At 56.1% G+C, this 24,841-nt stretch overlaps 3 protein-coding genes across 5 annotated transcripts in view; 2 read left to right on the top strand and 1 right to left on the bottom strand.

The window, feature by feature from the left end:
* NPHS1 (NPHS1 adhesion molecule, nephrin) overlaps positions 1–2,374 on the bottom strand; it is a 28,542-nt gene extending 26,168 nt beyond the window's left edge. Inside the window, exons 1-6 of the mRNA XM_004765119.3 lie at positions 1,952–2,374; positions 1,626–1,841; positions 1,420–1,542; positions 1,107–1,235; positions 538–619; positions 71–174 (exon numbers count right to left, since the gene is read on the bottom strand). Of these exons, the coding sequence (XP_004765176.1) occupies positions 71–174; positions 538–619; positions 1,107–1,235; positions 1,420–1,542; positions 1,626–1,841; positions 1,952–2,009 (712 nt within the window). The 5' untranslated portion in view covers positions 2,010–2,374. The remainder of the gene's footprint in view (positions 1–70; positions 175–537; positions 620–1,106; positions 1,236–1,419; positions 1,543–1,625; positions 1,842–1,951) is intronic.
* Positions 2,375–5,262: 2,888 nt separating this feature from the next.
* Positions 5,263–13,111, top strand: KIRREL2 (kirre like nephrin family adhesion molecule 2). The gene is made up of 16 exons (XM_013062857.2): positions 5,263–5,669; positions 5,876–6,025; positions 6,597–6,746; positions 6,902–7,062; positions 7,423–7,573; positions 7,815–7,920; positions 8,030–8,178; positions 8,513–8,640; positions 8,731–8,863; positions 9,181–9,281; positions 9,420–9,639; positions 10,113–10,217; positions 10,511–10,614; positions 10,941–11,006; positions 12,124–12,162; positions 12,432–13,111. The coding sequence occupies exons 1-16, from the start codon at positions 5,327–5,329 to the stop codon at positions 12,501–12,503; spliced, it is 2,178 nt and encodes a 725-aa protein (XP_012918311.2). The 5' UTR covers positions 5,263–5,326; the 3' UTR covers positions 12,504–13,111.
* A 1,480-nt stretch (positions 13,112–14,591) lies between these two features.
* APLP1 (amyloid beta precursor like protein 1) lies at positions 14,592–23,613 on the top strand. Of its 3 annotated transcripts, none has more exons than XM_045075919.1 (17): positions 14,593–14,836; positions 15,742–15,885; positions 16,635–16,767; positions 16,983–17,095; positions 17,325–17,458; positions 17,568–17,752; positions 18,210–18,340; positions 18,713–18,787; positions 19,614–19,772; positions 19,855–19,983; positions 20,843–20,942; positions 21,833–21,940; positions 22,195–22,218; positions 22,407–22,477; positions 22,712–22,774; positions 22,906–23,049; positions 23,127–23,613. In XM_045075919.1, exons 1-17 carry the CDS (start codon positions 14,690–14,692, stop codon positions 23,259–23,261), a joined length of 1,995 nt encoding a protein of 664 aa, XP_044931854.1. In that variant the 5' UTR covers positions 14,593–14,689; the 3' UTR covers positions 23,262–23,613. The 3 variants fall into 3 exon arrangements, with proteins under 3 accessions (XP_044931855.1, XP_044931854.1, XP_004765181.1); XM_004765124.3 differs by having other exon boundaries at positions 14,595–14,836; positions 23,163–23,613; XM_045075920.1 differs by lacking the exon at positions 22,712–22,774 and having other exon boundaries at positions 14,592–14,836.
* Positions 23,614–24,841: the final 1,228 nt, after the last annotated feature.

Below are 24,841 nucleotides of genomic sequence, written 5' to 3'. Positions count from 1 at the left end.
ACTCACCCAGGACCCCCTAAATCCTGCTTCCCATCCTCCATGCCCACAGCTGACTCAGTTCCCCACTTACACAGAACATTCATGGTGACTGAGACCCGGATAGGGGTGTCCAATGCTGGGCTGGACGCCTCACAGACCAGTAGCTGCCCATTATCTGAGCTCTGGGGTGTCACCCTGGGATGAGAAGTTGGAGTTCTAGAGTCAGAGTCATCATCTGAAATTTGGGGACTCAGGGAGAAGAGGTGGGGGATCCCAGGTTCCCACACCTGGTCTAAGTCTCTTTGCTGATTTCCTCTAGGATCTAGAATTCCATGGAAGAGATCTGTGGGGTGGGCAGTGGTCAGCAGTGAAAATTGGGATTCCAGAGGCCCTCTCCTGGCCCAAATCCTTGTACTTAATGCTTTGGAACTAGTTTTGGAGGGTTGTTGTGAACAATTAGGTCCCAGATGTTCATGCCTGACTCTAATCTCCATGCTTGGAGTTCTCACAGAGAAACTTGGGGGTCAGGCTGAGGGGAGGGCATCGCAAATTTCATACCTGGCTGTGGCCTCCGTGGTGAAGAGCTTCTCCTGGGACCCCGCGTTCACATTAGCAGAGGTGTCAGAAACTGTTTGTCCGCCTGGAGGCAACAAGAGGGCTAGAGGGATGCCAGGTTCCCCCCAAGGTCGATTCTGTGGAGAATGGCCTGGAAATCCTTAGGGTGGACACAGTGCCCCCTCCCTCCTGGTTCCAGGGGATAAGCTCCAGCTCGGTTCCTCCACCGAGGCCTCCCTGAATGCTGGAGGTCCTGGGCCTCACCCTTGCCCTCACCACCTGGCCGGGTTGAGTCACCCACCTCCATCACCCTGCTTCTTGCTTCTGCACCCGTGATGACACCCATATCTCCATCTGGAGCCTCAGCCTCTTCCCTGAGTCCCAGACTGCCAGTCCTGCGATCATTTTGGTGTCTCTCCCTGTAGGTTCCCTCCCATTCCAGGGTCTCACACTGGCCTCAATATCTCCCCAAGTCCGTTCCTGCATCCCCATCGCTCAGGAATATCTTATTTTCTGGGACCTCTAGAAGGACACCCCCCCCCAGGGGCTCCTGACAGTTCACCCACACTCACTCTGTAAGAAGGTGATGTCGGGTGCTGGCTTTGCATCCCCAGACAGGCAGCTGACCACGTACTCTTGCCCAGCAACCCACGTGACTGTGCTCCCTGCCTCGGGGGTCAGCTGGAGCACCTTGGGGGGCACTGGTGAGAAAAGGTGTGGGGTAAGCTGCCACCACTGAGAAAAAGATGAGGATTTGGGTTTGGAGTCTCAGTGCTCATCAGATGTGCACCTTGGGTCTGGGACTGGGGGCTTGAATCATGGACCCCAGGACAGGAGAGGGATGGAAATCTGGATGCATGCATCCTGGAGGTCTGTCACCCGTACCCAGGATGGAGAGGATCACTCTGGGAGACACAAGCTCAGGGCCTGTCTCCGAGCGGCCGACCTGGCACTCATACTCTGCGTCGTCGCTGAGGTCACACGCTTCAATAAGCAGGTGGAATTCACCTGCAGGCGAGACCAAGGGTCGCAGGTCAGGACCTTAGGGAGCCCCTGCTGGTGGTTCAGGGTCTCGGGCCCTGACCACTTACCTCTACTAGGGTCCCCTTTGAGGTGATACCTCGGGAACCTGGGGATCCTGGGATCCGGCCCCAGGAGTAGCCCATCTTTGGCCCATTGCACCGCACTGCCGGGGGCGCTGACCCCACACTGCAGCTCAGCAGTGGCCCCCTCCACCACCGTCAAGTTTTCAGGTAGAGCCCAGAAGCCTCGCGGGGCTGAGGCAGGAAGCGGCAACTGGGCCAGGCCTGGGGACACAGGGGTGTCAGCAGGAGAGGAAAGAGGGGTCAGTCTGGAGAACATGAATGGAAAACGAGGGCCACTTGCCACTGAGTCACAGGGCCAGGATCCCACTCACCTGTGGTCAGCAGCCCCGTGAGGAGCAGGGCAGCCCTGACGGGTGTCCTCAAAGCCATCTCAGGTCCTCTGCCTGTGGCTCCCAAAGGGTCCACTGCCTGCCTCCTCTCTGTTTCTGTCTTTCGCTGGGTCCTTCTCCCTACGTCTCTGGCTTTTCTTATTGTCTCTCTTCGCCCATTTTGTCTCCTCTTTCTCTGTTTTCTTCTCTTCCCGTGAGTCGGTCCCTCTGTCTCTCTCCTTTCCTCCTCTTCAGTCTCACCCTTCTTCTCTCCTGCCACCTCCACCCCTGCTCTCCTCTCCCCATTCACGGCCCCTCAGGGGGGAGAGCAGCTCAGAGTGCAGCGGGCTCCCAGAGGCCAGGAGAGTGAGGAGGCTGATGTGGTCAGTGGCCCAGAAACCCAGACCCTGCCTCCCCCGGCTGCCGTCCCAAGTCTCCAGCTCCAGGCCTCTGCCCAGCAGCCTCCTCCCAGCCCAGCTGGGGCATGAAATCCCCTGTCAGCACATGCCAGGAACATTCCATGGTGCCTCCCCAGTCCCCATGACCCCAAGGGCCTGGCTGGGGCAGGGATAAGGGGCAGCCGGTCAGACCCAAGTGGACAGCTGGACCCAGTGTGGGGTTAGGACTCCCCAGCTCTTCCCTCCCCTGGCACATGACCTTGGCAAGTCTCTACCTTCCCAGAGTAGACATGTCCTCATTGCCATCAGGGGTCTCTGGGGGAGAGTGTGCAAGAGTGTGTCTGAGAGACTGTGGAAATGCAGATATCTATGTGCATATGTGTGCGTGAGTGCAGGGGCATGTGAGCACGGAGGAAGTGAGAGTGAAACATGATCTGTGAGGGGCACCTGGGTGGCTCAGTGGGTTAAAGCCTCGGCCTTCGGCTCGGGTCATGATCCCGGGATCCTGGGATCGAGCCCCGCATTGGGCTCTCTGCTTGGTGGGGAGCCTGCTTCCTCCTCTCTCTCTCTGCCTGCCTCTCTGCCTACTTGTGATCTCTGTCTGTCAAATAAATAAATAAAATCTTAAAAAAAAAAACAACATGATCTGTGAAAGTATACGCAAGAGTACATATGTGTAAAAGAGTGTCAAAGGTAGACAAGCGTGCAGGGCCATCAGAGTGGGTGGAGGGAAAGGCAGGGTCCAAGACCACTTGCCCTAAGTGGGTATAGGAGAGAGCCCAGCTTGGGAACCCTGTGGCCATGTGAATTCTGGTTCACAAAGCTTCCCTCTGTCTCTCCCTCTCTCCCCCTCCCTCCCTCCATTAGTGGTTACATCTCAGGCAAACTTCACCTATGTCACTGTCTCTGTGCCTTTATGTGTCTCTGTTTTCTGTCTTTCTATGTTCTCATCTCTGTTCCCCACTCCCCATGCTCTGTCTCTCTCACACACCAGACCATCAGTAATATTTGTTCTCAGTCAATATGGGACTACACTTCTTTTATTTCTTTCTCCATCGCTGAGCCCTCCTGATTGTCCCGTCTTAGAATTTTATAACCCTAATGCTGCTTGGCCTGCCCTACCCACCCCACCCCAGCGTGCACACAAACACACACAACACACACACACACACACACACACAGGATAAGCTTCTTCTTCCTACTTATCTCCTGCAGGAATTGGAACGGCTCATTCCCCCCCCCCCCGCCCATTCCCACTCCCTTCTCTGGTCCTCCTCCAGGAAGAAAATGAGGCATCTGGCCTGAACCCCCACAGCTCCATCCTTGATGTTCCCTCTAGTTTCTTCCCTCCCATTACTGACTCCTCACCCTCCCCCATATTCCCTCTCCCAACTGCCCCCCACACGTCCTGGGGAATGGACTGGATGCAGAGCTGGCTTTTCTGTCAGTAGGGGCTCTCACCAGATGGTGTCCCTCAGGGCCGGGGTGTAGAGCTGTCAGTTGCTGGAACCTTTAATTAGCACAAACCTTCCACCATCCACCTTGGCTGTTTTCCTTCTCTGGATACTTCTGGGGCCTCCACTCTCCATTTTTCCATGTCTGGGGCCCAAGAGAGCCAGGAAGGGGAAGCGATGTCAGGTGTCTGGAAAAACAGCCTTACTAACTGACTTCCTCCCCAAGACTCAGGAGTCCTGGCTCTGAGCTCATCCTCTGTCAAAATCCAGGGTCTGGATTCCCCAAACAGAAGCCAGCTCAGGCCCCCAGACCTAGAAGTCTGTGTCCTGAGGACCCACCCCTCTCAGACTCAGCAGCCCAAGGCTGAAGCTGCTTCTCCCCAAGGACCCAGGAGTTTAGGCCTCCAACCCTTCCCCCCACCACACACAGGGCTTAGGGCAGATGTTCACTGTCTGTGATTTTCAAATCCTCCTGGGCCTGTGTGGGGGTGGGAGAGATTGGTGGTTAATCCACGGACTCTAAGACTTAAGACCTGATTTTCTGAGCCCTATCCTCCTCTCCCAACTGCACCAAGCTGCAGGCAGGAGACCTAATTCAGTCCCCAACTCCCCAGAAAGTCGCAGGCCATTAGTTTCTCAGTCAACGGAAGTCTGAATGCCCTATCTTAGAATCCTGGAGTCCAAGCCCCTGCCATTTGGAGAGACAAGAACCTGAGCTCAGGAACGCCAGAGAACCTGAGTGTGGCCCCCCCAGTCCCTGCAGGCTCTGGAATGTCAGACCCAGGGTCCCAGGCCCCCAGACCCCCCTCGGTCGGCTCGGGGTCCCGCCCACCTGCCCCGCCAGCTGCGCAGCGCACCGGCCGGCCTGCAGCGTGGGAACGCCCCAGCTGGGCGGCATGCAGCCGTCAGGACAAGCTGCGCGGTTCCCAGCCTCCCTGCCTGGCCCAGCCTGGGCACCGCCGCCTCGCAGCCGTCGCCCGGCAACCACAGTCGAGTGGGATGAGGGGCTGAGCCTGGACTGCGGGGTCTCCGGGAAGGAAGGGCTGGGGGCCTGGATTCCTGGATCCTTGGAAGTGCTATGGTTTGCAGCAATAACAAGGCAGGGGAGGGATATTTTGAGCTGGGGTTTTAAGGCGAATAGAACTGAACCCCCTCCTCTTCTCAGGAGTCCCAGTTGCCCCCAGGCACCTCGGTGTCCTCTTCCTGACCCGCAGACCCAGGGGAGCCCCGAGCCCCGCCTCCCCAAGGCGCGGAAACTAGCGAAGCCCCAGGGGCTCCCATTTATAGCTTCGTTTCCACTCGGCGCGTTCCCTCCAGGACCTAGTCTGAGCAAGTTTCTTCCATTCTCCCCCGTCATGCCCCCCACAAGCCTGGCAGGGTGCAGGTGTCCAACCCAACCAGAACGCCCTCCTTCGACCCAGGTGTTCCGGCTCCCAGACCCCAATTTGGCTGGGGCGCCCGCCTGCCGGGAGACCCCGGCCTGCGGTGCCCCCATTCATCCGCGTCTTGGCCGCGGGAGTTTCTCAATGGGAAGGCGCAGGTCTCCCAGGGGGCGGGGCGAGTGGGATCAGACCCTCCCCGGTTTCTCCGAGACCAAGCGCGCGGAAACCGCCGGTGTTTCAGATTGTTGGAGCCTGCGGCTGAGCAGACTTGGGGAGCTCCAGGCCAGAAACGGGGTGGCTCCTAGCCTGGGGCGAAGAGTCGGGCGCGAAAGGAGCTCCGACCAGGGTGGTGAGAGGTGTGCCGTTGAGGAAGGAGTTTTCAAGGAAGCCAGTGCAACAGCAAGTCTACGGGATCTTGGGGGACACACATTCAGAATGTTGGTCCCCGCCCTCCTCGTCCTCCTCTTCTGCCTCCGAGGGCATGCAGGTACCTGGGGGGGGGTGAATTGGGGGGAGGATTGTTTGCCAGATGCCTCTTTATTGGGGTAGATGGAACGGGGTGGGGGGGGGTGTGTGCTCAGACACCTAGTTCTGCAGGAAGAGAACTCTGGGAGGCTGGACTCCTGGGTCCTGAATGACGGAGCTAAGCTCATTTTTAAACTCAACCCTGGTCCCCTCCCCCGATCCTCCTAGGTCTGTCGCCCCATTTTCTGCAACAACCAGATGACTTGGTGGCACTGCTGGGAGATGAGGCCCGGCTGCCCTGTGCCCTGGGCGAATACTGGGGGCTGGTTCAGTGGACTAAGGATGGGCTGGCTCTAGGGGGCGAAAGGGACCTACCAGGTGAGATTGTTCTCTCTGCTCAGGAGGGGTTGGCTCCAGGTAGGGGTGCTGGGCTTGGGCCTTATCTGAAGTTTCTATTTTGATGTTTTCAAATTTGGGAAATTGTTGGGTTTAGATGAACATCTGGAAGAACTGAAGTTTTAGCTTCTTTGGGGGAGTAGGGGATTTTTATTTGCATTATGAAATATTACGTAAATGCAGAAACGCACCTAAAACATAAAGGGAAGATTTGCCAAGTAGTTCTAAAGTAGACCCTCACGTGACTACTACTCACGTTCACTGGCTGTTCCCCAGAAGACTTCCTTTCTCCTTTCTCCTATCATAGCCCTCTGCTCACTCCAGAGGTAGTATCTAATCGGACTTCTATGGCAGTTGCTCTTTTGCTTTTTTCTGACTTTTTCACCCACCCCCAGTTTGCTGTGACTCTGGATTGGGAGGGGGTTAGAGTCTCTCTGGCCCAGCACCCACTTTTGGGTGTCTTTCTAGTGTGGGATGTCTGGGGGCGGGGGAGGGAGTTTCTGGGAGCCAGAAACTCAGAGCCTTGGTGTGACTGCCTCTTCCTCAACTGCAGGGTGGTCCCGGTACTGGATTTCAGGGAATGCAGCCAGCGGCCAGCACGATCTTTACATTAGGCCCGTGGAGCTAGAGGATCAAGCTTCATATGAGTGCCAGGCCACACAAGCAGGCCTCCGCTCTCGACCAGCCCAATTGCATGTGCTGGGTGAGGACCCTCACTTGTCCCTGGGAAGCCCAGGGGGACAGCCAGTGCTAACTGATTACCAGAGTTCAGGGAACCCAGAGGGGTGGTCAGTTAGAGCCAGGAAGATTGGGGTCTCTGGGCTCAGGATAGAGCTCTGACCCCAATCTACCCCACAGTGCCCCCAGAAGCCCCCCAGGTGCTGGGCGGCCCCTTTGTGTCTCTGGTGGCTGGAATTCCTGCGAATCTGACATGTCGGAGCCGTGGGGATGCCCGCCCCACCCCTGAGCTGCTGTGGTTCCGAGATGGGATCCGACTGGATGGGACCACCTTCCGCCAGGTCAGGTCCAAATCTCTATGCAGCCTTTGCCCATTCAGGGAAAACACGCTTATCCAGGGGAGAGGGGGCATGTGAGGGAAGAGGTTCAAGTGTTGGGACTCTTGGTATGTGATTAAGGACAAGAACTCCAGAGCCAGACTACCTAGGTTCAAATCCTGGCTCAGTCACTTGCTGGTTGATTGGTCTTGAGTTCAAGTGGCTGAATCTCTCCATCTCTCAGCTTCCTTATCTGTACAATAGGGACCATTATAGTCACTTCATGCGGTAATTGTGCAGATTAAATAAAACGCTTAGAAGTGTCAGGTAGTAAACACTGCATACAGGGTAAGTGAAATCATTATTATTATTCATAACCTCCAGACCCTGCTGAAGGAAGGAACCACTGGGTCAGTGGAGAGCATCTTATCCTTGACTCCTTCCAGCCATGATGATGGAGCCACCTTGGTCTGTCGGGCCAGGAGCCAGGCCCTGCCATCGGGGAAGGATACAGCTATCACACTGAGCCTGCAGTGTGAGTACAATCAGACCCTGGCTCTTGAAGAAAAGAGGGCCCGAGACTAGGGTCCAGGATATTAGGAAGGAGGAGGTTGTGGACCTGTGGTCCTGGGGGAACTGGAATTGGAGTCCTGGGCTCCTAGCTCAAAAGGAAGAGACTGGGGACCCAGCCTATGAGAGGCTGGGCATTGGACTCAGGTGCTCCATGGAGGTGTTCCAGGTCCTTGCTCACCGCTGACCATGACCCACCTCTACAGACCCCCCAGTGGTGACTCTGTCTGCAGAACCACAGACTGTGCTGGAGGGAGAGAAGGTCACTTTCCTGTGCCATGCCACAGCTCAACCTCCTGTCACTGGCTATAGGTGAGGACGAAGGTCACTGGAGAACGGGTTTGGGGAGGACTGAGATTGGGACGTAAGTGGGCGTGCCTGGGGAGCAGAGACAACACCAACAGCCCCACTCCCTCCGCAGGTGGGCAAAGGGAGGCTCCCCGGTGCTCGGGGCCCGCGGGCCAATGTTGGAGGTCGTGGCAGACGCCTCATTCCTGACTGAGCCCGTGTCCTGCGAGGTCAGCAACGCTGTGGGTAGCGCCAACCGCAGCACCGCGCTCGACGTGCAATGTGAGCCAGGGCGGGGCCCGGGGTGGGGCCAAAGTGTGGCGGACCGTAGCGGGTCAGGGGCTTGAGTGAGGCGTGGCTAAGATGGGCAGAGAGAGGAGGCGGAGCCGGAATGGGATGTAGGCCGGGATTGGCTGTGCTGGGTCGGTGCCAAGGAGGGGCGGGGCGAGGGCGAGGCCTGGGCGTGTGAGTCGGGAGCGTGAGCTGAGTGGTTATGGAGCAGACGCCTATCCTTGGGGCCTTGAGGCTGTCGTTTCTGAGTGACTGATCCCGAGTCAGAAGTTGCATCCTTGCATCCCTCCCCGGCCGTGCGACGCCTCCTCTCTCTCTCCTCCAGTCGGGCCAATTCTGCAGGCAAGGCCAGAGCCCATGTCAGTAGACGTAGGGGAAGATGCTTCTTTCAGCTGCGCCTGGCGCGGGAACCCGCTCCCACGGGTAACTTGGACCCGCAGCGGGGACGCACAGGTGAGACCCGATCTGGGCCCTGTGGCCGCGGCTGGCGGTGGACGGGGCTTCCCCTCAAGGTCCTGCCCCTGACGCCCTACCCCATCCCAGGTGCTGGGGTCCGGGACCACGCTGCTTCTTCCGTCGGTGGGGCCCGAAGACGCAGGCGACTACGTATGCAGGGCTGAGCCGGGGCTCTCGGGCCTGGGGGGCGGCGCGGCGGAGGCTAGGCTGACTGTGAACGGTGAGAAAGGGGCGGTTTCTAGAAGACCGGGTAGAGCCCTGGACTGGGAGCCCGCAGAGTGGGCGAGCTCTAAGCGGGGGGGGGGGGGGGGGGGGTGGGCGTGGGCTGGCCTTGAAAAGTCGAGCTTTGTAGACCCCGATCTGGGGTGGGAGCGAGACCTAACCCAGGCGAGCCTCTGAGAGGTTCAGAGTTTATTGAGGGACGTGGCCTGCTTGATTGGCATTAGTGGAGAGGGCCAAGACCTGGCCCCGGCTTATTGAGAATTGGAGTTTCCGAGGGTCCGGCCTCTATCTGATCGTCCACAATCTCCAAACCAGCTCCCCCAATTGTGACCGCCCTGCATTCTGCGCCCGCCTTCTTGAGGGGCCCCGCCCGCCTCCAGTGTCTAGTCTTCGCATCCCCAGCTCCAGATGCCGTGGTAAGGAAATGTCACCGCTGTCATGACCGGCCTCCCTGACCTCCCAGTCGGACCTCCAAAACTGCTGTGATCCACAGCCTGCCCGCCTTTCCCTCCCCTTCCAGTCTCCTTAAGACTTCCCTTTTTTTGTGCCCCCAGGTCTGGTCATGGGATGAGGGCTTTCTGGAGGCGGGGTCACAGGGTCGGTTCCTGGTGGAGACATTCCCAGTTCCAGAAGGCCGCGAAGGACAGGGCCCAGCCCTGATCTCTGTGCTACACATTTCGGGAACCCAGGAATCCGATTTTAGCCGGGGTTTCAACTGCAGTGCCAGGAACCGGTTGGGTGAGGGAGGTACCCAGGTCAGCCTGGGACGTAGAGGTGAGATCCTGGGCCTGAAGACTCCAAGCCCCCAAACGCCACAATCTGTAAGCCAAGGACCTCCACATGCAGACAGCTTCAAACCTTAAGAGCCTCAAAATTAGGAGTCCCTTGAATCCTGAGTCCCCCCAAAACAGTAAATTCCTTTAAATGTGGAATTCTAAGTTGAGAGACCCCTCACACTTAGGTACCCCAAAGAAGGGTAGCTCCAAATATGGGGCATTGTAAAGTTTAAAAATGCTCAAACTCCCGGACTCTCTAAAGCCAGGCAGTTTAAACTTGTGGAACCCCAAATTCAAATGCCCTTAAACTGGAAGGACTCTAAGCTAGGGACTACAAACTTGGGTATCCCCAAACTTGGTGACCTTTTGAACCCAGAGAATCCAACCCAAGCAAGCTCTGAGTCCCTGTTCCCCGGTTCCTCCTGAGCCTCACACTTAGCCTCATCAGAACACTCCCTGTCCTCCCCATAGACTTGCTGCCCACTGTCCGGATTGTGGCTGGAGTGGCTTCTGCCGCCATGACTCTTCTTATGGTCGTCATCGGGGTGACCCTCTGCTGCTGGCGCCATGGCAAGGGTCAGTGACTGAACCCCACCTTGGTACCTTCCCCCAAGCCTGCTCCCCTTCCACCGACAGATCTGGCCTCGACCTGCCCCCAGTCCCACCTCTATGGTCTTGGCTCACCTTTGGGTCCTGATTCCTCCCTCAAGCCCTATGCCCATCTTCTCAGGGTCCTTACCCTCCCAGGTTCTCATTGTTTCCCAGCCTCCTGACCCAACCCAGTTCTCTTTCTTCCTGCTCATTGGTCTCCACAAACTGTGACCCTGCTCCATCCCTTATTTCTGTTGTCCCACTGTCCCTGGCCTCAGCCTCTTTCTCCAAGCAAAAGAACCTGGTGCGAATCCCAGGGAGCAGTGACGGTTCCAGTTCTCGGGGCCCTGAGGAGGAGGAGATAGGCAGCGGCGAGGACCGGGTAGGACACTAGGGTCCCCAGACACAACTCAGCCTTTGAACAATGAGAAACCCAGTCCCAACTGGGCCCCCCAACTCAAAGAGGGTCTGAGTCCAAACAAGTGATCCCAGGCTCCAATGTCCCCCAAGTCCAAATATTCCCCTGACCCAGTTATCCCCTAGACCAAATATGTCCCCAGGGCCCTTTGTCTTGAGTCCAGACCTGAGCTCCAGCTGCTCTTGATCCCTTCTGCCTGGCCTCCACTGTCCAGCTGGGGGTTGTCAGGGTCTTGCACTGGGCCAGGAGGATTCTCTGAGTACCCCCTCTCACTAAGCACCCTACCCCAGGGACCCATTGTGCACACGGACCACAGTGACCTGGTTCTGGATGAGGAGGGGGCTCTGGAGACCAAGGTGAGTGTTGGGAAGGGAGGGGTTCCCTTTACTGAGTCTCCAGCTCTCTCCCAGCTTGGTCCTCTCCTTGTTAATTCTGGGTCCAGACCTGGGACCTAGCCCCCTTCACCCTTTCCTCCTGCCTTCTGGGCCACTTCATTCACCTCTGCAGCCTGTTGGCATACTTGCTGATTATGCCCACAAATCTGTCCAGCCTTGGCCTCCCTCTTGAGCTTTCCCATCACAGTCCCACCCCAGGCCTCCTAGATGCCTCTGCTAGGCCCCTTCCACCTACCAGATCCCACACTGGCCTCATATCTCCCCAAACCTGCCTCTCCTTTGGGGTCCCCACTTTTGAGCTCCACTGACCTCAGCCTCTAGTCCAGAGCCCTTCTCTGTCTCCTTTATACACAGAACACACCACTCAATTAGCCTGAAACACTACTTTCCTTCCCATACCTACCTAATTCTGTCCTTCATTCCTCTGGTCTCGGCTCAAACATTTCTTGTTCTGGAAAGCCCATGCTTCCCTCCTCACAGTCCTGATCATGCTGTGTTCCGCCTATCACAACTAGGACCACTCTGTCCTGGCTTCCTATCCCAGTCCTGAAATCCTGCTTCTGCTTCCCCATTAAGACTTATCCCTCCACCTGTCCTTCCCCCATCACTACCCTGACACCTCTTGACACTGGGGATTTGCCATTTCCTCTTTGGCCTGGGATTTCCATGAAGGCAGGGGACCCCAGTCTCTCCCCGTGGTAGTCACCTCCAGCAACAGCATCAGGCATGACACAGAATCAAAGCCTTGGGGCTGGTGGGCAGATGAATGAATGTCTTGGTCTCAATCTCTCTGTTCCCCACTGCATCTCCTTCATTACCACCAACCCTTAGCAGGCCTATAACCCCCTGTTGCTGCCTTTCTCTGCCCATTTCCTTCTGTCTTTTTGTCTCTTGTCACTGTTTTTCTGTCCCACTTTATCTTCCTATCAGTCTATATGTCTGTCTCTGTCTCTGGGTCTCAGCTTGCTCCTATTTCTAAGTCTCAGGGTCAAGTTTTATGTGTGTCTCTCCATTAGGGACCCTAACCTCCCCCCACCATATCCTCATATAACTCATATAATCCCATTTGTCCCCTCAGGATCCAACCAATGGTTACTACAAGGTCCGAGGAGTCAGTGTGAGCCTGAGCCTTGGTGAAGGCCCTGGAGGGGGCCTCTTCCTGCCGCCCCCCTCCCCCCTTGGACATCCAGGGACCCCTACCTTCTGTGACTTCAACCCACACCTAGGCATGGTCCCCCCCTGCAGACTTTATAGAGCTCGGGCAGGTTATCTCACCACACCCCACCCTCGAGCTTTTACCAGCTACAGCAAACCGACATCCATTGGACCCCCAGATCTGGCCCCCAGGACTCCACCTTTCCCATATGCTGCTTTCCCCATACCCAGCCACCCACGTCTCCAGACTCATGTATGACAGCCCTCCAAATGAAGAGTCCTGGAATCTTCAACTTGCCATAATGGATTGTCCTGATTTCTGAGGAACCAGAACAAGTTGGTGACCTTCCTCCTCCAAAACTGAACATTGATGGGAGAGAAAGATCATACAATTGTCTGACTTACTGGTGTATAATCAGGTCAGCCAAAGAAGCTGCCCCAAAAGGAGCAAGATGGCCACTTGACCAACTATTTCCCCTGTGTAAAAGGGATTCAAGATGGCAGATGGGCTCTTTGTAAAGGGATGGGGACAGGGGTGATAGGAGTTAGAGGCAGGGATGGAAATTATTTCTAGACATTGAAAGAAGAGATTTCAAAATGACCACCTGTACTGAGCAGACAGGCAACATAGGAAGATCTAGATAGAAGCCAGACCAGGCCCTGTCCTGGTTCTCTCTGAGGGGCATTTTGCTTGGCCAATGGAAGTGCAGCCAAGATGGCTGTTCACTCTCTGGGAACCCAAGATGGCCACTATCTTGATTCCTTCAAAATTCCTTCAAGACCCTGGAAAAATTGAATCCAAGGAGTGAGGATAGGGTGAGAACTGACATGAGAGGAGGGAAGTGGGTTGGGTTGTGTGGGGGTGGAATCTGGGGATGAGAATATTTATGTTTAATTAAAAAAAAGAAGTTGAGAAGTGAATGTGTCTTGGGGATTCTCCTAGCATTATCACCCTCCACAAGGAAGGATTCCATTAAATCTGCCCTAAGAATGGATAAAGAAGATGTGATACACACACACACACACACACACACACACACACACACACAATGGAATACTATGCAGCCATCAAAAGAAATGAGATCTTGCCATTTGTTACAACATGGATGGAACTAGAGGGTATTATGCTTAGCGAAATAAGTCCAATCAGAGAAAGACAACTATCATGATCTTGATATGAGGAAGTGGAGATGCAACGTGGAGGGTTTGGGGGGTAGGAAAAGAATAAATGAAACAAGATGGGATGGGGAGGGAGACAAACCATAGAGACTCTTACTGTCACAAAACAAACTGAAGGTAACCAGGGGGAGGGGGATAGGGAAAGGGTGGTGGGGTTATGGACATTGGGGAGGGTATGTGATATTGTGAGTGCTGTGAAGTGTGTAAGTAAATCTGGCGATTCACAGACATGTACCCCTGGGGCTAATAATACATTATATGTTTATAAAAAATTTTTTAATTTAATTTTAAAAAACCTGCCCTAAGGCCCTTCCTCTACCCTAGGCAATGAAGTGAGAGTAGGAACAAAACCATGAGCCACCCATGTAGCACTCCAGGTTCTTTCGACATACATCTACACAAACATAGATGCACAGATGCACATACATGACAGGGCTGCTCCAGTGGGCTTGGGGTAGACAGAATTCTAGTTATTTGAGGAGACAAAGCAGTGAGCCCTGAAGAGGAGGGGGGGAGGAAGAACCTAGAGAGAATAGAGATGCCATTGTCCTTAAAGCAAGGATGGGTTGAGTCCTGTGGTGCATGGCACCTGACTCGGGTCATCCTTAAAGAAAGGCTTTGATTTATGAATCCTTGAGCTAGGAATTAAAGGTCCAAACACCTGGGATCCTTGGAAAGCAGAGCAGAAGGCCAAGACTTCTGAGTCTTAGGAAGAAAGGGGTGGGCGGGAGAGGCGAGGGTCCTTGGTCTTTAGTCCTGAAAATGAAGACCCCTGCAGCCCAGACTCCTGGATCTGAGGGAGAAGGGGACTGGGTCTCAGCTGCTGTGTTTGATTAGGGAAGTTTCCCAGGCCTGTATTCCTGGGACCTCAAGGGAGGAATTTGCTGGGGGGAGAGATCTCCAATGTTGTCACGCCTGTTAGAGAAGGCTGATTTGTAAGTGGGTGTGAGGGAAGAGAAAGCTGGGCGTGAGGGTCCTGAGGAAGGGCTCAAAACGGCGGAGCCTATGACCCAGACTCCTGGCTATGTCCTTGCATGGGGTGGGACTCCCGGAATCTCTAGGAGGCGGGGGCTTGGCGCTGGCTCCCACCCGGGGTTCCCGAGCTGCTCCACTCTGCGCAGAGCTGCCACGCTATTGTCCTGGCTAGGAAGGCGGGGCCGGCGTGGGGCGGGGCTGGCGGCGCCGGCGCAGCCCGGGGGCGGCGGGAGGAGGTGGCGGCGGCGGCGGTGGCGCTGGGAGCTCCTGTCACCGCGGGGGCCGGGCCGGGCCGGGCGGGAGTGCAGGGGACGTGAGGGCGCGAGGGCCGGGACATGGGGCCCACCAGCCCCGCCGCTCGCGGTCTGGGCCGCCTCCGGGACCCGCCGCCGCTGCCGCTGTTGCTGCCGCTATTGCTGCTCCTTCTGCGCGCGCAGCTCGCCGTCGGGAGCCTGGCCGGTGGGAGCCCCGGTGCGGCCGAGGTGAGGCCCGGCCGGGTCCTGGGGGATGGGGGAAGGGGCGGGACCGGGCCTTGGACCCGGACACAGACACGTCCAGGGCAGAAAGCGCAGTCTTTCCAGCCAAGGGGCCGGCCCCTATACGCCCCTAACGGCACTAGGCATTCATGAACCCAGGAGTTCTGGCTCCAGCTCCCCCATCTTCTGTCCTCCCAGCTGCCTCCCGCCCCTGGCTTAGGAACTGGCTGTTCCAGAGCCGCTGGTCCCGAAAGTCTAGCCCCCTCAGACCCTCCTGACCTAGGTGACTCAGCCCCTACCCCTTCCCACCTGAACACGGGACCCACCAGACAGTAAGACACCTGCATCCAAGAATGTTTGCCCCTTGCATCCTCTGGACCCATTTGAGGGGCCCCGCAGCCTCCCAGAACGCAGGAGTCTAGGTCTTCAGCCTCCGACCCCCGACCCAGGATGTAGCTCTCCAGCCCTGGAAGGATTGGAGTCCAGGCCTGCAGGGCCCTGAAGCCAGGCCTTGTCGTCTTTGCGCTGGAGAATGGGACCCTGAGCTAGGGATGGAGGGAGGAGGGGCCAGAACGCCTGGGTTCTGGCCTCCTCCCCCGCGATTCAGTTTTAACCCCTTCGGGCTCCAGTGCGGCTGCGCCCGGGTGGGGGCGGAGCCTGTCACCGCGGCAACAAGGCCGCGAGACTCCCGGGGGACCCGGGTCGCCATAGCAACAGGAGAGCTGGGGCGCCCCCGCCCTGTGGGAGCTGTTTCCCGGGGAACAGTACCTCTTAGGAGGCGGGTGCGCGGTGCTTTGTGAAGGGGGCTGGTGTTGGGAGTCTGAACCTCTGGGTCCTAAGGAGCAAAGGTCCGAGGGACCCACGTGCCAACGTCCCGGGGCCCTCGCTGACCCCTCCGACCCGACCTTCAGGCCCCGGGGTCGGCCCAGGTTGCCGGACTATGCGGGCACCTAACGCTTCATCGGGACCTGCGCACCGGCCGCTGGGAGCCAGACCCACAACGCTCCCGACGCTGTCTCCGGGACCCGCAACGCGTGCTGGAATACTGCAGACAGGTGGGCGGGACCTACTGAGAGGGGCGTGGTCAGTGGGAAAGTGGTTCCGAGACTGGACCGCGTCGCCCAAAAGGAGCTAGTGGTACAAAAGGCAGGGTCCAAGGAGAATGAGGGATCTAAGTAGGCAGCAGGAGCTGGGGGCGAGGCCAAGAAAGAGGCACATTTAGGATAGGGCAGGACCTGTTTTTGAGAAACTAGGTCAGGAAAGGAGAACTGGGCAAAGAGGGCCAGCTAAGGGCAGTATCTAGTGAAAAGACGGAGTTTAGAACTCTGTGATGGGCTCCTCAAAAGTAGGGGTAAAGGTGGGCGTGGTCAAATGAGGGGCGGGGCTAAGAAAAAGATCTTGCGGACTGCAAGATAGGAAAAGGGGTGGGGCTCAATGAGAATAGGAAAGCTAGGAGGCTTAGCTACAAAAAGGCAGTTCTAATACAGAAAGAAGGGATGCTTCCTGAGAAGCCAAACCGAGGAAAAGGTGAGGCTTAAAGGTGGGCCAAACCTATTGGGGGAGAGGACAGAGGTGACACGAAGAGAGGTGGGTATTAAATCTCTGGGTGGTTGGCGGGGCTTCTGAGGGAAAGCTACTGGGGGCGTGGCCAGGGTCCTGGCGGGCTTAGATATCTAAGACCGGTTCTACGGAGAAGCAGAGCCTAGGGAGATTATTAGACCCTTGAAAAGGGACATGGCCAGTGGAGAAGCACGGCTGGCAGGGGCGAGGCTGCGAGCTGATCGCCCCTACCCGGTGCCCCCAGATGTACCCGGAGCTGCAGATTGCACGTGTGGAACAGGCGACACAGGCCATCCCCATGGAGCGCTGGTGCGGGGGTGCCCGGGGTGGCCGCTGTGCCCACCCCCACCACCAGGTTGTGCCTTTCCGCTGCCTGCGTGAGTCACAGGTTGAGGGAGGGGATTAGAAGTGCGGGGGGATGGGTGTCTCCCAGGGGTGAGATTCTGGGCCCTGGGCTCAGGTTCATATTAGGTATCTGGATGTCTGGTGCCAGAGTGTGGCAGAAAACCTTCGAGGATAAAATGCCTGGATTCTGAGGAGGTTGGAGCTAATGTCTGTGGGAAGGTCTCACTGTGGTGCCCCCATTCTCCAGCAGGTGAATTCGTTAGCGAGGCCCTGCTGGTGCCTGAAGGCTGCCGATTCTTGCATCAGGAGCGGATGGACCAGTGTGAGAGTTCAACCCGGAGGCATCAGGAGGCACAGGAGGTCAGGACCCTGGCCCATCCCATCCTCACACTCCAGAACCCAGGAGTTCAGTCCCCTAAGGCCCCATCCCCTCCAGAACTTGAGTCTGGACCTCAGCCCCCTCTTCCCAGTAGAACAGAATCCAGAATCCAGGCTCCAGCCCCATCAGTCCCCAAGACCTAGGCATCCATGCTCCCCTCTGTCCTCTCCTAACCCACAATCCTGACATCTGGGCCTACTCTTCCCACAGGCCTGCAGTTCCCAGGGCCTCATCCTGCATGGCTCCGGCATGCTTTTGCCCTGTGGCACAGATCGGTTCCGAGGTGTGGAGTATGTGTGCTGTCCCCCTCCGGTGACCCCCGATCCGTCTGGGACAGCAGTTGGGTGAGTAGGAGGGAATCCTCCATGCCCATCCCAAGGCTCCTGAGGCAGGAAACAGAAGTCTGGGGGTGCAGGTCAGATTCTCATTGCCCTGAGTGTTCTATTCCCTCAGTGACCCCTCCACCCGGTCCTGGCCCCTAGGGGGCAGAGTAGAGGGCGGTGAGGAGGAGGAAGAGGAGGACTCCTTCCTACAGCCAGTGGATGATTACTTCGTGGAGCCCCCACGGGCTGAAGAGGAAGAAGAGGAGGAAAGAATTCTACCCTCAAGCTCCCACAGCCCTGCAGGGGTCAGCAAAGGTGAGACAGTCTCTGGACCCCTAGTTCCCTCTGCCCTGGATGGAGGATGATTTGAGGGAGCCTTGGTGTAGGGGTATCTTTAGGAGGGAACTGTTGGGGAGAGACCCAACTAAGGGGAACGGAAGGGATGGGAGCAATTCTGGGTAAAGAAAAGGAAGGGCCGTCCTGTGAAGGATACAAAGGGTTGAAGATGGTTTGGGGGTACCTAGAGGTGGAGGAGCCATCTGGTTGTTCCTCAGGGTTCTTTTGGGGAAGGCTGAAGGATGGTGTAATGGATTCCTAAGCTTTGCAAGAACAGGCCCAGTTCAGAACTAGATCTCTCACGATGCCTCACAGCAGTTATGGTTATGTGGACACACGGTGGCCTCCAGTGTGCTCTACAAAATGCAGTTCTCTGGGAAGGGAAGGTGACCTGGGGATGGGCTTCAAGCTGATTCCCTGATTCCTGGCCTTGCAGCAACCACCACCGCGAGGCCCACAGATGGTGTGGATGTGTACTTTGGCATGCCTGGAGAAATCAGCGAGCATGAGGGGTTCCTGCGGGCCAAGATGGACCTGGAGGAACGTAGGATGCGCCAGATTAATGAGGTAATGATCCTGGGAGCCCCAGGATTTCCCACAACACAGAACTCCCTAAATAAACACAGAATTCCTCAGGCGCATATTGAGGCTGCCTCCAAAGACTCCTCAAGCCCCCAGCAACCCCTAGCCCTCAACATCACCTCTAAGATGATCAGGGATCATTGACCCACTTAGAATCCCACTAAGATGCCACCAAGATTCTATGAAAACTCTGGTACACTGTATTCTTCTACTTTAAATTCCTTCTGAGCCTCAACCTCTGGTGAACCAGTGGAACCTAAGGGATCTGGAGACTCCAGAGTCTTGAAGAGGGTTTGGGGGGACTCACTGGGTAAAGCAGGGAAGATTCCAGGATCCTGAAGCTCCCCTTGACCCCAGGTGATGCGTGAATGGGCTATGGCAGACAACCAGTCCAAGAACCTGCCCAAGGCTGACAGACAGGCCCTGAACGAGGTAGGACACCCTCCAGTGGGTCTTACTCACCCTACCCCACTACCTGGGACATACCTGGTCTCAACCTGGTTTTGGCCTGGTCCGGCCTCCCTCAGCTCTGCCCCTACTATATTGGTCTCTCCTGGCCCCACCCTTCCATCTGGCCCCCACCTCTCTGGGCCTATGGCTGACCAGGCCTTTCTCTTCTCCTCAGACTGACCATATTTAGCTTCCTCTTAACCTGATGCTTACCTCTGAGGGCCGGCTCTATGCTTCTCTCCCCAGCTGAGCCCCTAAAGACACAGCCAGGGCCTTCTCAGGCCCTGCCCCCTGACTCTGGTCCCACCCCTCTAATCTCACTTTTTCTCAATCCTGGCTCAGTAGGCCCGGCCTCATGACTCACCGGTCACCTTTAGTCCTGGCTGGGGTTAGCCCCACACCCTGACTCTTGCTCCACTCCTCTCTGTCCTATTCAGGCACAGACCATCTCCAGTTCGCCCTACCCAGGCCTAAAGCCTTCCCTATCCCATAATACTTGGAAAGTATTTCCTTTGAATGTGAGCCAGCTCAGTTCCTAGATTGTTCCTAAACAGTTTTGTTTCCCTCCTCAGATCAGCTCCCATTTGGCCTGGTCCTGCCTGGCTCTGCCTGGCCCAGTATCCCCATTCCTTCCAGTCAGTGTCCCGGGACCTAGTCCCACCCTAGGGTGGATTCTACTCATGCCTAGACCCATGGCACCCTCCTCCACTACCCTGTGGCCCTAGAGCCCTGCCTTTCCAGACTGCCTATGCCCCAGACTCTCACCAGTTTTCACCTTTCCTGGCCCTGTGCTCACCCCCCTCGCCAGCACTTCCAGTCCATCCTGCAGACCCTGGAGGAGCAGGTGTCTGGGGAGCGACAGCGCCTGGTGGAGACGCACGCCACCCGAGTCATCGCCCTTATCAACGACCAGCGCCGGGCGGCCCTGGAAGGTTTCCTGGCGGCGCTGCAGGGGGATCCGCCTCAGGTGTGGGAGCTGAGGGGTCGGAGGCCAGAGGGTGGAAAGGTCTTGGGCAGGCCCCGGCAGGCAGCCTTTCTCCCTTCCGCAGGCGGAGCGCGTCCTGCTGGCCCTGCGGCGCTACCTGCGGGCCGAGCAGAAGGAGCAGCGGCACACGCTTCGGCACTACCAGCACGTGGCGGCTGTGGACCCTGAGAAGGCCCAGCAGATGCGCTTCCAGGTCTCTGATCCTTCCAGCCCCCAAACAGCCCGTTCGCCCTCCGACCCCGGTGTCTAGGACCCCATCCCTCAAGATGCCCTTCCTATCCCTGGCAACCCCCCACCCCCGTGCCTTAGGACCTTTTCCAGCCCCTTGGACCCCGACTCCTCAGACCCCGGATCGCTGCTCTCACCCCCACTCCCCCGCCGCCACCCCTGTGCCTTTGACCCCCCATCTTGTCCCTTGGATTCCTACTTCTTTTCCCAGAATCCCCCTCCTGGGCCTTGCGCCCTGTTCCTGCCCATCTGCTCTCCTTTCTCCCTCACCCCACTTGTGTCCCCTGCAGCCCTTGTTCTGTGTCCTCAGATCCCAATTCCTACCTCTTGGATGTTCTCTTCGTGTCTTGACTACTCCATTCCACACTTTTGAACTCCAAATCTTGCCCTTGAGTCACATCATTTCCAAAGGACCCCCCTAATCCCACTTCCTTCTCTGCAACCCCTGAAACCTCATTTTCTATCCCTCAGAGCCGACTTTCTGCTCCTCCTTCTCACTCACCTTGACTTCCTGTCTTCCGTGCTGTATTCCTTGTATCCTGGACTTACATTGTCTCTTGGGCACTTTTCCTGGTGACTACTCCTTTCCCTTCTGCCTTACTTCCTTTTCCAGGCCCCTCACTTCCTGTCTGCTGTACATCTTTTCCTTTTCTTTTTATTCTGCTTCTCCTCCTTCAGTTTTTTCCCTCCTGTGGCCCAATTCCTGGCCTTTGAGCCCTATTTCCTGTCCATCGTATATGCTACTTTTCCTTGGACCCTGTTGACTTTCCTGCTTCACCCTGCCTCAGTTTCCCTATCTCTCCCCACTGCATCCTCCCCCACAGGTGCAGACCCACCTTCAAGTCATTGAAGAAAGGATGAATCAGAGCCTGGGGCTCCTTGACCAGAATCCCCACCTGGCTCAGGAGCTGCGGCCCCAGATCCGTGAGTGCCTGTGACCCCCAGTTTCCATTCCAGGGCTTCTTAAGGCAGGGGCCCACCTTCTATTGGTTAAGGAAAGTGGCAAAGCCAATCCAGACTCGAAGGCAAGCCCCCCCCCCCATGAGAGAACAAACACCAGAAACTGTGACCTACCGAAGCCCCAGATCTGTTGTGACTTCCTACTGGATATTCCACACCTAATCCTATTCTTTAAAGAAGCCATTCTCTTGGGGTGCCTGTGTGGCTCAGTTGTTAAGCATCTGCCTTTGTCTTAGGTCATGATCTCCAGGTCCTGGGACTGAGGCTCGCAATCAAGCTCTCTGCTTCTTGGGAAGCCTGCTTCTCCCTCTCCCACTTTCCCTGCTTGTATTCCCTCTCTCGCTGTGTCTGTCTCTGTCAAATGAATAAATACAATCTTTTATTTAAAAAAAGATTGTATTTATTCATTTGACAGACAGAGATCACAAGTAGGCAGAGAGGCAGTCAGAGAGGGGGGGCTGGGGAAGCAGGCTCCCTGCTGAGCAGAGAGCCCGATGATGCGGGGCTCAATCCCAGGACCCTGGGATCATGACCTGAGCTGAAGGCAGAGGCTCAACCCCCCGAGCCACCCAGGCACCCCTGAATGAATAAAATCTGAAAGAAAGAAAGAAAAAGAGAAAGAAAGAAAGAAGATAAGGAAGGAAGGAAAGAAGGAAGGAAGGAGCCATTCTCTTGAAACTTCAACCTCAATCCTCCCTGCCAGGGGTGTCTCCATCTAGCTCCCCACTTTCCCAGATCATACTTGTGGCTATACCCAATCACTCTACTATTAGGTTGCCGTTTGCTCCCCCAGCTTTGTTTTGAGGCATCCCTAGGTTCATGATCTCAACCCCCTTTCCTCATGTTCCCCTCAGAGGAGCTCCTCCACTCTGAGCACCTGAATCCCAATGAATTAGAAGCCCCTGCCCCAGCGGGCAGCAGTGAGGACAAGGGTGGGCTTCAGCCTCTGGATTCCAAGGATGGTGAGTTAACCCAAATATGATAGCCCCAGACTTCAGGGGACAGGCACCCAACCTCCATGCTAATCCCCTAAAGTCTGGGGGTGTCTTACCAACACAGTGAGTGGGAGAGGGTAGGAACAGATGTCTAAGGTTGTGCAGACGTCTGTAGGATCCTCCTGCCTTGGCCCCCGGGAGGGTGTGTCTCCACCCTTTCCTCGATGATGCCCTCCTTTCTTCACTGTTCTGCCTGTCTTGCCTCCTCTGGCTGCCCGCAGACACCCCCATGGCCCTTCCGAAAGGTGAGTATCTCCCAGAACAGACCCCAGCCACCAAATCCCGCTAGTCCCTGAGCCCAGAATGGGAAAGGGTCCATCCTTTGGGAACTCCAGACCTGCTGGGTAGAGTCCGGAGCCCCTTCTGACCGCCTCCTCAGGCAGGCATAGCACCATTCTCGACTCTCAGGAATAAGATAGGACTTGGGGGTTAGGGTCCACAGAACAAGATGCTGCATCCTCTGGGAAAGAGAAGATGTCCCCCCTGGAGCAGTATGAGCGAAAGGTAAGTCAGACCTGTGGGAGCCTGAGGGTCGATGGGAGAGGGGTCCTGGACTCCAGCATCTGAAGAAGGAGGGTGTTAGGGGTTTGGATTCCTTGGTCTGAGGGAAGAAGGGATTGAGAACATGGATTTCGGGATCCTAGGGAAGAAGGAGGCTGGGGGATGCCCTACTGGGGCCCAGGGGCGGAGGAAGCCGGGCCCAGTCTCCTGAGTCGCTGACACCTCCTGCTTCCCCAGGTGAATGTGTCTGTTCCAAGGGGTTTTCCTTTCCACTCATCGGAGATTCAGAGAGATGAGCTGGTAAGAGGAGGACTATTCTGGGGACTTAGGGGGAGAGGTCAGAAGTCAGTGGCTAGGTTTTGACTCCCAAAGCCACACAGGGCCTTGGTGAGCCTCAGAGATGGCCTCTGCCCCATGTCCTCTCCACGCAGGCACCAGCAGGGACAGGAGTGTCCCGAGAGGCCGTGTCTGGTCTGCTGATCATGGGAGCAGGTGGGGGCTCCCTGATCGTCCTCTCCCTGCTGCTCTTGCGCAGGAAGAAGCCCTATGGGGCTATCAGCCATGGAGTGGTGGAGGTGAGAGACACAAAGACATGGGATGGGGGAGGAATTCCAGACCCTGGACGCAAAGGAACTGTGAGATCTGTGGTCAGGTCCCTATGCCTCTCTGTTCCTGGCCTCTACTGCAGGTGGACCCAATGCTGACCCTGGAGGAGCAGCAGCTGCGGGAACTGCAGCGTCATGGCTACGAGAACCCCACCTACCGCTTCCTGGAGGAACGACCCTGAACCAGCCCCCTTTACCTCCTTTGGCTGAGCCCAGACCTTCCCACTTTCTGGAGCCCCAGAACCCCAACTCCCAGCCTTGTGGGGGGCCTCAAAAATGTTCATTTCGCACCCTTTTTGAGGGGGCTGGAAGTTCTTATTTCCCCTTTCCAATTCCAAATTCCATTCCCAAGAAATCCCCAGATATTCCCAGCTGCCTCCCTGCTTGGGATTCCCTCACTTTAATTTATTTTGTAAGTTAATTTATTGTTCCTTAAGGTGATCACCAGCTTGGTCCCAGTGTCTGTTGTTCCCTAGAATTCACCCTCCCATGTGCTCCCCACTAACAAGCCAATAAAATCCTTCCCCCACCATGCCATCCTGCGTCTCTGTGGGGGAATCAGTGTGTAATCACAGCTCTGGACGCTGCTGTGGATCCCAGCCCAGGCCTCCTTCACCTCCTCAAACAATGGGAAGGAGCTTTAGGATCTGAGATCTAAAAATCTGGGCGGAGCCTGTAGGAGGGCAGGGATTGGTGTGCAGGGGGCGGGGACCAGACTGGACAGGCTCCCCCTGCCCACTCAGGAGCTTTCCGTGGTGCTGAACGGTTTATTACTTCGGACCTCTATTTGCTAAATCCCAAGATAGACTCTGAGGAAGCTGTGTTCTGGCAGTTTCTCCTGCCTTCTATTCACCCTCACACTCATTCACACATAGCATCCACCCCCAACCTACGATTCCAAGAAGGGAATGAGAATCTTGAACCCCTCTTCCTATTCACAAGTTTTCATCCCTTCTATAGGAGGCAATAGGAATCCCCCTGAAGTGTGTAAATTCCAGTTATGTGTCCCAGAGAGGAGAATGTGATGTCTGCAAATGCCTATTGGAATTTAAACCCTCATGCTCCCCGTCTTATGGCTTTGGGGTTAACCATCTGCATATGCTTTTCCCTGCCCCAAGAGGGTTGTTATGGAAATTAAAAGGGTTAGTATTTGTGGAGATGTTAGAACTGTGCCTGCTATTTCATAAGTTTTAAAACAATATGGAAGCAGGGATGCCTGGGTGGTTCTGTTGGTTAAGTGTCTGCCTTTGGCTCTGGGTCATGATCCCAGGGTCCTGGGCTCTAATCTGCATTGGGCTCCCTGCTCAGTGGGGAAGTCTGCCTCTTCCTCTCCATCTGCCTCTGCCCCCCCCATGCTCTCTCTCTTTCTCTCAAATAAATAAATACAGTCTTAAAACAATATGGCAGCAAATACTCATAAGTCACTCACCCTATGCCAGGCACTTGCTCCCAGAGCTTTTTACATACATTGACACACTTAATCATTACTTCTATCCCATGAAGGAGGTACTATCACTCTTCCCTTTTATAGGTTAAGAAACGGAGGTAAGAAGTTACATAACATGCCAATGGTCACCATCTAGGAAGGGTCAGAGCTAGGGATCCAACCAGGACAACCTGGTTCCAGCAACGATATTCTTACTCATTTTGCTAACCTGCTGTCCAGTAATTTGAGGCTGTCCCATATGCTGTTCAGGGTGTGCACTGCAAAACTCCAAGTGATAACTTTCACTTTCTACACACTGTAGATTTCCCTTTTAAC

The sequence above is a fragment of the Mustela putorius genome, unplaced genomic scaffold (assembly GCF_011764305.1).
Source record: "Mustela putorius furo isolate JIRA1106 unplaced genomic scaffold, ASM1176430v1.1 tig00000174_pilon_pilon_pilon, whole genome shotgun sequence".
Lineage (NCBI taxonomy): Eukaryota > Metazoa > Chordata > Mammalia > Carnivora > Mustelidae > Mustela > Mustela putorius.
This window is presented reverse-complemented; position numbering and strand designations above follow the sequence as displayed.